Raw genomic sequence first — 12,569 nt, forward strand, 5'->3', positions numbered from 1 at the left:
AGCCTTTAGCCCTCTTCTCTTCTTTTGCTACACACACTCCCCAGATGATTTCACTTTGTTGATGATCCCCAGATTTATATGTCCAGCCCTGACCTCTCCTTTGAGATTCTGAATTGTAAAACTGCCTACTTGATATCTCTACATAGACATCTAATACTCAGTGTTACAAATTAACATCCAAAAATTATCTTTAAAAAAAATTTTTTTAATTTATTTATTGAGAGCGTGCGTGTGTGAGACAGAGAGCATGAACAGGGAAGGGGCAGAGAGAAAGGAGGGAGAAAATCCCACACTCTCAGCGCAGAGCCAACACAGGGCTCAAACCCATGAACTGTGACATCATGACTCGAGCTGAAGTCAAGAGTGGACACTTAACCGACTGAGCCACCCAAGTGCCCAACATCCAAAAATTATCTTGACTGCCAACTTGTTTTTCCTCCAGTCTCCCACACTACTATCACTATCACTCCAGTTGTTCAAGTAAAAAATCCAGAAGCTATTGTTTCATTTCTCTCTTTTCTTCATTCTATATATCCAATCCATAAAAAGTCCTGTTAACTCTACCTTCAAAATATGTCTTGAATGAGGGTGCCTGGGTGGCTCAGTCGGTTAAGCATCCAACTTCAGCTCAGGTCATGATCTCATGATTCGTGAGTTCAAGCCCCGCATCAGGCTCTATGCTGACAGCTGGGAGCCTGGAGCTTCTTCGAATTCTGTTTCTCCCTCTCTCTGCTCCTCCCTTGTTCATGCTCTGTCTGTCTCTCTCTCAAAAATAAATAAACATTAAAAAAATAATTAAAAAATGTTTTAAATGCAACTACTTCTACCACTACTGTTCTCATCTTAGCATTATCTTCCATCTGGACTATTGCAACTATCTCCTAACTGATCTGCCCGATTCATTCCTGTTGCATTATAGTTTTACTTTCCATACAGCAGCTGTAGAGATCTTTTAAAAGCATAAATCAGATGATGTCACTCAAAACCCACCAAAGGTTTCCCAACATAGAACAAAATATAAACTTTAAATTCTTACTATGATCTAGAAGATCCTTTATGATCTGGTCCTCACATAACTTTCAGGCCTTCCATACTACCATTCTACTACTTAATTACTGTGCTCTAGTCATATTGGTCTTCTTACTGCTTCTGAAACAGGTTAAATTTATTCCTAACTCAGGGCATGTGCACTTGCTATTCTCTCTGCAAGGAAAGATCTTCCTTAAGGCTTACTACCCATATCATTAGGGTTTCTTCTCAAATGCTATCTCCTGTCTGAAAGAGCTCTCTCTTTCCACTGCCACTCTTTATCCCCTTATCCTGCTTTATTTTTCTTCTTAGCATTTTTATCACCAGAAATTATTTGTTTTCTAATTATATATTTCTCCTTATAGAATAGCTCTATGAGGACAGGGATCTTGTTTATCTGGTTTATCACTGTATTTCCAGCATCCAGAATAGTGCTTGGTATATAGCATGTGTTCAATACATATTTGTGAATAAATGAAAAATGACTATTTTATAGATGAATTAAATGCAAGCTTAGAAGGGATAGTAACCTCATTGAAGAGCATATGCTAATAAATGGTGGCACTAGAATTAGAATCGAGATCTACCTATATTTGTGAAAGCCTATGTTCTTTTCACTATGTCACTATATTTCTTTGATAAGACAAGACAAGACAAAACAAGACAAGACAATTCCTCCCTCTGGAATAACCTACTTGGGGTAGAGGACCAGCCATGTCAGCAAACTTAAGGCTTGATGGAAATTTACAGATGCAAATAAAATGAACACCAAACAGTCAATGCCATGATCCCTCTGATCTGCAATCACTAAAACTCATCTTTAGGCTCATATAAACATCTATGCCTATATCAAAGGAGTAAGGAACATGTTCCAAATGTTTACATAGAGCTTGCCTCCATCTGTCATTCATTCAATAAATACATATTGAGCATCCTCTCTGTGACAGGCCCAGAAACAGTTCTTGTCCCATAGTCTAGTGCAGGGAGATGACAATATGACAGGTAATTTTAATTCTCTGTGCAAGTACAGAAAAATGAAACATAATCCAGTATTAGAAAGCCAACAAAGGCTTGTTGAAGCAGACAATGCTTAAATTAAGAGCTGAAATCTGTGCTGACAGCTCAGAGCCTAGAGCCTGCTTCGGATTCTGTGTCTCCTTCTCTCTCTGCCCCTCCCCTGTCCACGCTCTGTCTCTCTCTGTCTCAAAAATAAATTTAAAAACATTAAAAAAAAAAAAAAAGAGCTGAAAAAAGGATGGATAGCTATAGGCTACTTCAAATGAACTCCTGGTCATGAGGACAGAATGCTTACTGACTTCCCACAAATGGTACTAGCCCATTCCACCAGTCAGGCTATAGTCTTTGTTACCTTATGATTCAGAGCAGGATAGGTGGTCATACCAAGAGTTGTAAGCTATATGGCTCCTTACCACCCAAAGATAAAGAAAGTATGTAATGATAGCCTAGGTGTTCTATCCTAATTCCTAGCTATCATGTTTCTGTCCTTAGTTCATTCCATGAAGCTTGTGAATATATACACTAGGTTAGTACAGTCAAGAGAAAAGCTCCACTGAGATTTCCTAGGGACAGAAAAAAAAAGGTTTAAAATGTCCTTGTTTAACTTACTTCCACCATAGCTCCTGGGCTTTTCATTATTCCACCAGTGGGCTCAAAGAAGGCATCACTGGGGATATCCTGAGGCCTTCCTATGCAACCCCAGCCCACCAAAGCAGTCAAGAAGGAAAGTTGCCACTTAAAGACTTCAAGCAAGTTGGGACCAAGTTCTCAGATTTTCCCTTAACCAAACTGTACTCATTCTTTTCAAGCAGATAGAAATCTGCCAAAAACAAATCCTTGGGCAAAATGAAAGGTTCCAGAAAAGAATGACAGAGATTTGTAATTCGATAAAGACATCAAACACTCAACTGAAAACAACTTGTACTTAGTTTTTGAACATCTAAAAATAGCACATATGCTCAATCTTTCTAATAAGCTGTCCCTAGGATGGGGATTTCATTGGCATAGTTTGTTCTTTGTTGTAACATGTCAGCTGTTTCATAAGACATGTAACAATAGTCCTTTTTCTACATCAAAGAATTTACATAACTAAACCTCTAACTAGTGTGTTGGTATCATTATCCTTATTTTCTAGGTTGTGAAACTGAGGCAGAGGGCAAATGAGGCTTGCCTTAGGCTAAAGAAAGATTCTTGTCTAGATTAAATAGAAAATTATCAACTCTGCAATCTATAAATTAAGAGAAGCCATGAGACCTGCAATATAAGGTTAAGTGTTTTAAACACAGGCTATAGAACTCTATTACAGATGTAGTTTGCTGAGGTCTCCTAAAGATACCTCACTAACCTGTTCTCAAAACACTTACCTAATAATTTATTCTGAAGCCAAGGGTCTAGAGTTAGAGTAGATTATAAGGACTGCTGAGGGGCGCCTGGGTGGCTCAGTCGGTTAAGCGGCCGACTTCGGCTCAGGTCATGATCTCGCGGTCCGTGAGTTCGAGCCCCGCGTCGGGCTCTGTGCTGACAGCTCAGAGCCTGGAGCCTGTTTCCGATTCTGTGTCTCCCTCTCTCTCTGACCCTCCTCCGTTCATGCTCTGTCTCTCTCTGTCTCAAAAATAAATAATCGTTAAAAAAAAAAAAAATAAGGACTGCTGATGCTTGTCTCTTGGAGGCAACAGGAGTGAAAAAAGCATGGATATTTGAGATGCACAAACATACAGTATCTCAAAACCCAGGGCTGGGTTCTAGTCTGGCTCAGCACCTAACCAGATGTGGGATCTGGGGGAGATTATTTAAGCTCTCTGAGTATCAGTTTTCTCAACTGCAAAATAGAATACCAACTACCTTTCAAGGTGGGTATGGGGATTAGATATCCGTAGAAATCTACCTTTCAAGGTGGCTGTGGGGATTAGAAATCCAGAGTATACCTGAAAGATCTCCCTTGCGATCTTCAGAGCAAACATTCTGGGTAACTCCAAAGAAAATAAAATTTACGCCCTCATAATCAGCTAATAAATTAACTCTCTACTTTAGGGTCATCTATAAGAACAGAAACTAAAGTTCTGAAGTAAATTAATTTTTCAAATGTACTCATTTATAAAGCTTTAGCAAATTTAAGTAGCCTCAAAAGGGTTTAACTGGTTACAGACATCTTGTGTGAATAATCAGCTGTTACTGCAAAGCAGGTCTCTGCTGCTTCTCCATTTCACTTTTCATCTGCCCTTCTATTCTCCTCCCTTCCAAGTTGTCCAATTTCTAAAAAAAAGATCAAATTAAACCTTAAATGTATATACTTCAGGATGCCACACAGAAAGAAAAAAAGACTACCACTTAGGTTATTTAATTTATATGTTTTCTTTTTTAGTATATTTCAAAGATATGTAGACCTAGGTAAAGTTTTAAAGGTGTATGTTTACACTGAGTGAGGCCATCAGATCATACAACATGAAACTAAAATATTCCCTCATAATCTCAGCTTTGTAATACTCCTTCAACTGTTAAAGTAGAGGATCTACCAACATTTTTATGCTTTTCTTGGAGTTATTCTATCCCCTTCACACTAAGAATATCTATCCCTATGTATCACCCCACTAGCACAAATTCCTACTTTTCTTACAAAACTCAATTAAAAAGTGACATTCAAGAAGTGGTCTTTCTTCAATAAGTAGATCCAAGCAGTGTTTGTTGATAGTCTTACAGAGGGCACACAGTACTCTTCTCACTCTTCTTTACTATGTCCCTAATCCACTTCACTACTGCACTCAAATAACAATTCAATATCCACTGAGGCATGTGCCACTTGACCATACCTAGCAGACATCATCCTATTAATCCCTGATTACTTAATGCATTTACTGAGACTAAAGTACTTAATGCATAGTCTTTCTTTCCACCTCAGAAGTAGCTGGAGGATTAAATGAAATAATGCACATTAAGTGTTTAGCATGGAGGCTTCTGGTATTAGAAAACTGTGGGCTAAGAACCCCAAAATTGTGTTACAAACCCCTAAAAATTTTGGAGAAGACTCAACAAAAAATTATTCCAGGTGTATTCAAACTTACAAGAAAGAAAGGGAAAATACCAAGTGCGAGAACTGAAGAAGGAAGTGAAAACTGAGCAGGAACCCTGGCTGCCTTAACTAGGGTTTTTAAGGGCTACATTGGGCCAAAAGATGTGGCTGGATGCTGGTATGAAGTACGGAGTTTGAATGGAGACCCTGCATAAATGAAAACTCAGTGGAAGGGTAAACTTTGGGGTGGGGGGGGGGGCGCGGAGTCTACCTACAGCATAGAGAGTTATCAAGGAAACCTGTCTGTCTCTGCTTGGGCTTGGGACAAAAAATTCTGAAGGTCTATTATCTCTAACCTAGAAATCTATACAAAAGTAAGGTATCATTCAAGAGTAAGGAATGGAATAAAACATTTTCAAACATTCAAGTTCTCAAAATATTTACCTTCCATGCTCTCTCTTTAAGAAGCCAATAAAGGTTGAGTTCCTTTGAAATGAGGGAGTAAACCAAAGAGGAAACATGGGACCTAGGAACCAGGGTATCCAGCCCAGGAGAGAGAAGGGAATTCCTAGAATGATGGTGAAAAGTCCCAGGATGACAGCTCTGCAGCAGGCCTAGAGAGCAAACAGTAGAGATTTGAAGAGAGAATGGATGGCTCCTAAGAGGGTTGTCTCAAAGGAAACAAAAACAAAAACAAAACAAAAAACTGGTATGTTTAAATATACTGATACATTTATGTTCCTTTTAGAAGTCTGAGGATGAAAAAAAAAAAAAGTCTGAGGATGAATTAATGATGGAAACACAGAAAACAAAGCAACTTTGAAAGTGTGGCAATTGGTAACTCTAAGAAAACAAAACATTGCATACAGAAAAAGTAAAAACTTGTAAGGGATGACAGAACCATTTATCTTGATCCAGGCAGTAGTTATACAATAATAATACATTTGTCAAAACTCAGTACACTGAAAAGGGTGAATTTTTTCTCTCTATAATTTATACCTCAATAAATCTGATTTAGAAAAATTATAGAACTGTACATTTAAAATGGGCATATTTAGGGGCGCCTGGGTGGCTCAGTTGGTTGAGCGCCGACTTCGGCTTAGGTCACGATCCCACGGTCCGTGAGTTCGAGCCCCGCATCGGGCCCCTGTGCTGACAGCTCAGAGCCCGGAGCCTGTTTCAATTCTGTGTCTCCCTCTCTCTGACCCTCCCCCATTCATGCTCTGTCTCTCTCTGTCTCAAAAATAAATAAACGTTAAAAAAAAAAAATTTTTTTTTAAATGGGCATATTTATATCATATATAAATCATAATAAAATTGATTTTTAAAAAAGGAAGTATAATACTAGTATACTGCATGGTTAAGCTCTAAATAAGCCCTCATGATTGATTTAATAAAAAATTATGACATACCTGTATTTGGGAGATTAAGAAAGGGGAAGTTTGTATATGTATACACGGAAGGGCAGATGGGCTGGTAAGTGAACCACATCCTTATTTTTCACAGTAGAAATTCAATCGATCATCTAGAACTAAAACTAAAAAAATAGTAGTATAAATATGTTACTTAAAAATACTGAGGACATTACCAGAAGGAAAAAGAGCTGAAAGTAGCTGCTTCTGAAGAGCAAAATCATGAATGAGCATTTTTGCTGAAAAAAGAAATGAATGAGGCAACATTCTAGAAAAAAAAAAATAATGAATGAGGAAGGATAGTGCAGGAGACCTTTATCCTTCACTCAAAGTTTTATAGAACTGTTTGGTTAAGTTGTATACATTATGTACATCTACAAAGTACATACTAAAGAGAGAACGTGAAAACACAATTTAGGAATAAATTTGACAAAAGATAAATAAGATTTTTATGATGAAAATTATAAAACTTTACTGAGATATATTTTAAAAGCCTGAAATAAGTGGAGAGATTCTAAGTGAATTTGAGCCTAAACTATGAAAAGCAAAACTAAAAATTTAAGCAAAGTATCTTTAAGACCTCAGAAGGGAAGCCACCTGGGTGGCTCAGTGGTTAAGCATCTGACTTTTGATCATATAGTTTTTGAGTTCAAGCCCCGTGCTGGGTTCTGCGCTGTTGGCATGAAGCCTGCTTGGTATTTTGTTTCATCTCTCTGTACTCACCTGCTTGTGCTCTCTCTCTCTCAAAAATAAGTAAATAAATGAACTTTATATATACATATAAAAAACTCATAAAGGGAAGAATTTCTAAATTGTGACAGAAATCACAAACCATAAAGGAAAAGAATGAAGAATCAATTACATTAAAATTTAAAATCTTCTATTTCTCCTAGATCTCAGACTGCAGTATCTAAACATCATTCTCCACAAAAAGAAACCAGGGCTTTTTTTTTTTTTAAACCTCTTTGTTGAGGTATGATTGACATGTAAAAAGCTGTACATAAGAAAATCAGGACTTTTTTAAATGTCTGATTTCAGAGCTGGATACAATGCAATAAGAAGTACACATATGAAACATTACAAAAAAAGTTGAAATTGAACCTAGCTAACATTTAGATCCAAATTACAATTTATAAGAAAATACTGGGAAAGAAAAACAAGTTACGTGACATCAGTAGAGAGCAACCAGACACACGACAGATGTCAGAGATTCTACATGACAAATAACCTGTTTTCTTTGATAAGTCAGTGGCATAAAGCTTAACCAACTGAGCCACGCAGGCACTCCAGACTGGGGGAAAACTTGTAACCATATAACTAAAGGATTAGTACACAGAATATACAGAGTATATGTATAAGTAAGAAAAAGATGGGATGCCTGGGAGGCTCAGTTGGTTGAGCATCTGACTCTTGATTTTGGCTCAGGTCATTGGTGGGTTTGAGCCCAGCATGGGCCTCTATGCTGACAGCACGGAGTCTGTTTGGGATTCTATCTCCCTCTCTCTCTACCCCTTCCCTGTTTGTGCTCTCTCTCTCAAAAATAAATAAATAGACATTTAAGAAAGAAAGAAAGAAAGAAAGAAAGAAAGAAAGAAAGAAAGAAAGAAAGAAAGAAAGAAAGGAAGGAAGGAAGAAAGAAAGAAAGAAAGAAAGAGGGAGGGAGGTATAACCCAAACACAAAATGGGCAAAGGATATGAGAAATTCAATGAAAAGGAAAACGACCAATATACCTAGCAAAAAAAAAATCTCCCCCAAAGCCTCAATTTCACAAATAATCAAGGAAACGCAAATTAAACCAAGAATGAGGTACCATTTCACACCCATCATATTAATGAAAATTTAAGTTTGAGAATACCAATTGTTAATAAGGACAGGCAGAAATCAGAACTCTAATTCATACTACTGGTGGGAATGTAGACTAATACGACTGTATTCATATTTGCCAGTATCTAGTAAAGCTGGAAATGCACATACCTTATGATCCGCACATCACTCCTAGGTGTCTATCTTCAAAACAAGAGCACAAAGAAACTGGTGCAAGGATGGACGTTGTAGTACTATACATGATGCAAGAAAAGAAAGCAAACTAACTGTCCCAAGAAGAGGAATGGATAAAAACTCTTAACAAGGACTCAGTTCCAATTTGGAGAGACTGCCTCTGCAAGGAAAGTTTTTGCTAAGCTCATGCCAGAAAGAAGAGAAGGAAGGCCTTTGTCCATCAAGTCCTTAGCCAAATCTTATTCCGCCTAGCCTCAATTTTTCCCTCTCCAGTGGATACAAATATTGACCTTCCCCATAACCCCGATCAATCCAAACATGTCTTCTCCTCTATACCTAGACACCTGAGCAGTGGTAAAAGACAGAAAAACAAGAAAAAAAATTTACCACGACTGTACTAATTGTGGTAATTATAATTTATATTCTTCAACCCCAGCTATACTCCTGATGCTGCTCAGGTCTCCTTCTCAGTGTCCATAGTCAGCTCTCTCCCATTTTCCAGTGACAATTCTAAAGCTTCACTACTCACAGGTCCCAATCCCATCACGTTTCTCTCTCCACATTCTCAACAGACAAATGCACCTCCTACTTCATCAAGAATACAGAGGCCTCAGGAGTGAATTTTTTTAATTCCTATCTCTCCTTCTTGATCTGCTTTTGAGTTTCCCTTTCTTCCTATCTTCTCATTTCAGTGGAAGATACAGTCTTCCTCTTGCCCAAAGCTGCTCCTTCATTCCTTCTTGTCTCCTTGGGGACCTCATTCATCATTTATCTTTCTTCTATACCTCTCCACTGGCCCTTCTGCTCTCTCATAAAAATGTTCAAGCTGCTTCCATCTTAAAAATACACTTGGGGAGGGGTGCCTGGGTGGCTCAGTCAGTTAAGTGTCCGACTTCGGCTCAGGTCATGATCTCGCGGTCTGTGGGTTCAAGCCCCGCGTCGGGCTCTGTGCTGACAGCTCGGAGTCTGGGGCCTGTTTCAGATTCTGTGTCTCCCTCTTTCTCTGACCCTCCCCTGTTCATGTTCTCTCTCTGTCTCAAAAATAAATAAATGTTAAAAAAAATTTTTTTGAAAAAAAAAATACACTTGGGGAGCCTGGGTGGCTCAGTCAGTTAAGCATCTGACTTCAGCTCAGGTCATGATCTCACAGTTCATGAGTCTGAGCCCCATGTTAGGCTCTAGACTGACAGTGCAGAACCTGCTTGGGATACTCTCTCTCCCTCTCTCTCTCTCTGCCCCTCCCCAACTGGTGCTGTCTCCGTCTCTCTCGAAATAAGTAAATGAACTTTAAAAAAATAAAATGAAGGGAAATAAAATCTTTAATGGGGTGCCTGGGTGGCTTAGTCGGTTAAGCATCTGACTTTGGCTCAGGTCATGATCTCATGGTTCATGAGTGTGAGCCCTGCATTGAACTCTGCACTCTCAGTGCAGAGCCTGCTTGGGATACTCTCTCTCTCCCTCTCTTTCTGCCCCTCCCCAGCTTGCTGTCTCTCTCAAAAAATAAATAAATAAACATAAACAAATACATAAATAAAATCTTTAAAAAATTAGATAAATAAAAACGCTTTTGGAAATCCAGACAAAAAGACCAACTCACTCATAAGGGAAAGAAAGATTTTTCACCTGTACTTTTTTGAACAGCAACATTATATAACATAATCCATGAGAGAATTTAAGATATTTAAGAAAAAAATGTGAGTCAAGGATTTCATATCCATATAAACTAGCTTTGAAATATAAAGGCTGCAGATAATCTGCTAAGCATTGATATCATGAAGACTTCTTAAGGAATCTACTAGAAATAAGCCTCAGATAGCCAAATGCCTGGAGAGACAAGGACTACGGCCTGGTGGCAGTGATCATTAACCGCTACCACATCACAAAAAGAGAGACAATCTGGGCTGCATGGATAGCTTAGTAGGTAGACCATGTAACTTGATCTCAAGGTTGTGAATTTGAGTCCCATGTTAGGCGTGGAGCCTACTTAAAAGAGAGAGAAAGAGAGAGAGAGAATCAGCAAATATGTGCCTCCAGATAGAAGAACACAACACCACCTATGAAAGTCTTGCCCCAAAATTCAAAACCTGAGTTTAATGGAGCCTCTAGGTCCAACTACCAATACCAACACCAATATATATAGAGAGATACTTATTAAACAACACCACATGGTTGCAATCAACAAAATGCAGACTGTGGGAGGGAAAATATACAAGAAAAAGATCCAATTTCTCCAGCAAATAAATTAATGGGAAAAAAGAGATAGAGGTAAAATTTATATATTAAAAGAGACATTTTAACCAATTGTAATGTACAGGCCTTATTTGCCTCCTGATTTAAATAAACACACTAGGGGCGCCCGGGTGGCGCAGTCGGTTAAGCGTCCGACTTCAGCCAGGTCACGATCTCGCGGTCCGTGAGTTCGAGCCCCGCGTCAGGCTCTGGGCTGATGGCTCAGAGCTTGGAGCCTGTTTCCGATTCTGTGTCTCCCTCTCTCTCTGTCCCTCCCCCGTTCATGCTCTGTCTCTCTCTGTCCCAAAAATAAATAAACGTTGAAAAAAAAAAAAAATAAACACACTAAAAAATATTTTAAAGTTATATTTATAAGGCAACTAGAAACTCATACACTGATTGGATATTTGACGATACTAAAGAATTATCAGTTTGTTTTTTTAGGCATTATAATGGCATTATAGTTTTATTCTTATTTTACTTTATTTTTAAATGTTTATTTTTGAGAGAGAGAAAGCATGCAAGCTGGAGAGGGGCAGAGAAAAAGGGGGACAGAGAATCTGAAGAGGGTTCTGCGCTGGCAGCAGAGAGCCCGATGCAGGGCTTGAACTCATGAACCATGAGATCATGACTTGAGTCAAAGTTGGACACTTAGCTGACTGAGCCACTCAGGCTCCCCAGTTTTTTCATTTTTTAAAGAGCTCTCAAAAAATGATCTCATCTTAGTAGTATATTCTGAAATGCTTAGAGATGAAATTATATGATGTCTGAGATTTGTTTTAAAAGAACATGAGAGGGAGCAAGATAGGTGGGGATATAGATGAAATGAGATTTGCCATGGGTTAATAACTTTTGACAATGTAACCATGTAATAGATACATTGGCAATGTTCTATTTTTGTACATATTTGAAGTTTTCCCTAATAAAAAATTTTTTTAAACTATGGTCCATAATTGGTATTTAATAAATTAAGCAATTATAATCATTAGTATTAGTTGACTCTCAATAAATATTTGCTAACTGAATGAGTTCAGACATAGATAAGACTGAATCATCCATCAACAAATATGAAACATTATTGTGAAGAAGATTTAAAATCTAAGAATTTTCAGGGGGTGCCTGGGTGGCTCAGTTGGTCAGGCGATCAACTTCAGCTCAGGTCATGATCTCACAGTTTGTGAGCTCGAGCCCCGCGTTGGGCTCTGTGCTGACAGCTCAGAGCCTGAAGCCTGCTTTGGATTCTGTTGTCTCCCCCTCTTTCTACCCCTCCCCTGCTCATGCTCTGTGTCTCTCTGTCTCTCAATAATAAATAAACATTAAAAAAAATTTTTTTTAAATCTATGAATTTTCATGTCATCAACACCAACTATAAGAATGGAGCTCACTCACCCACGGCGTGGGAGAATGAATGAACCAATAATCTCTGTTGGTAAGTCAGAGAAAGAGGGTGGGCAGATGAAATAAAAAGTGAGAAGCCAGTAAGTCAGCAAAAATTGTGGCATAAGATAAGGCAAAATGAAGTAGAAAACAGTGCCAGAAGAATAAAGCCAAATGAAATATATGTCTGTTAGTTGAAAAAACACATAGCAAATATGATGTTCAGCTTCAATATCTAATATGCAGACGTGATGGAAGTTTCCACATATAAAATATATTTAGCAAATGCAATGTAAATGAAAAAAATTATAAATTAAATTTAAACAAAAAAGTCAGATAAAGCTAACATACTATTGTGGTCTGAGAAAAGCCATGTGGGATAACCTCACAGTAATATTTGGGGAACTCAATCTGGAGGAAACAGGTAAAGATAAAAGAACTAAAAGCTAATAAACTCCCAAATCTCAAGGGGAATATTATCTTACCTAAAATCTTACTT

General features: G+C 38.1%; 1 protein-coding gene across 4 annotated transcripts in view; it reads right to left on the bottom strand.

The window, feature by feature from the left end:
* EIF2B3 (eukaryotic translation initiation factor 2B subunit gamma) overlaps positions 1-12,569 on the bottom strand; it is a 133,155-nt gene that overhangs the window by 97,995 nt on the left and 22,591 nt on the right. The window contains exons 2-3 of one of the 4 annotated variants that reach the window (XM_007077293.3): positions 6,466-6,590; positions 5,498-5,667 (exon numbers count right to left, since the gene is read on the bottom strand). The exons of the other annotated variants lie outside the window; for them this stretch is intronic. Coding sequence (XP_007077355.1) covers positions 5,498-5,667; positions 6,466-6,544 — 249 coding nt within the window. The 5' untranslated portion in view covers positions 6,545-6,590. The remainder of the gene's footprint in view (positions 1-5,497; positions 5,668-6,465; positions 6,591-12,569) is intronic. 4 annotated transcript variants of the gene reach the window in all.

This window comes from Panthera tigris, chromosome C1 (genome assembly GCF_018350195.1).
Source record: "Panthera tigris isolate Pti1 chromosome C1, P.tigris_Pti1_mat1.1, whole genome shotgun sequence".
Taxonomy (NCBI): domain Eukaryota; kingdom Metazoa; phylum Chordata; class Mammalia; order Carnivora; family Felidae; genus Panthera; species Panthera tigris.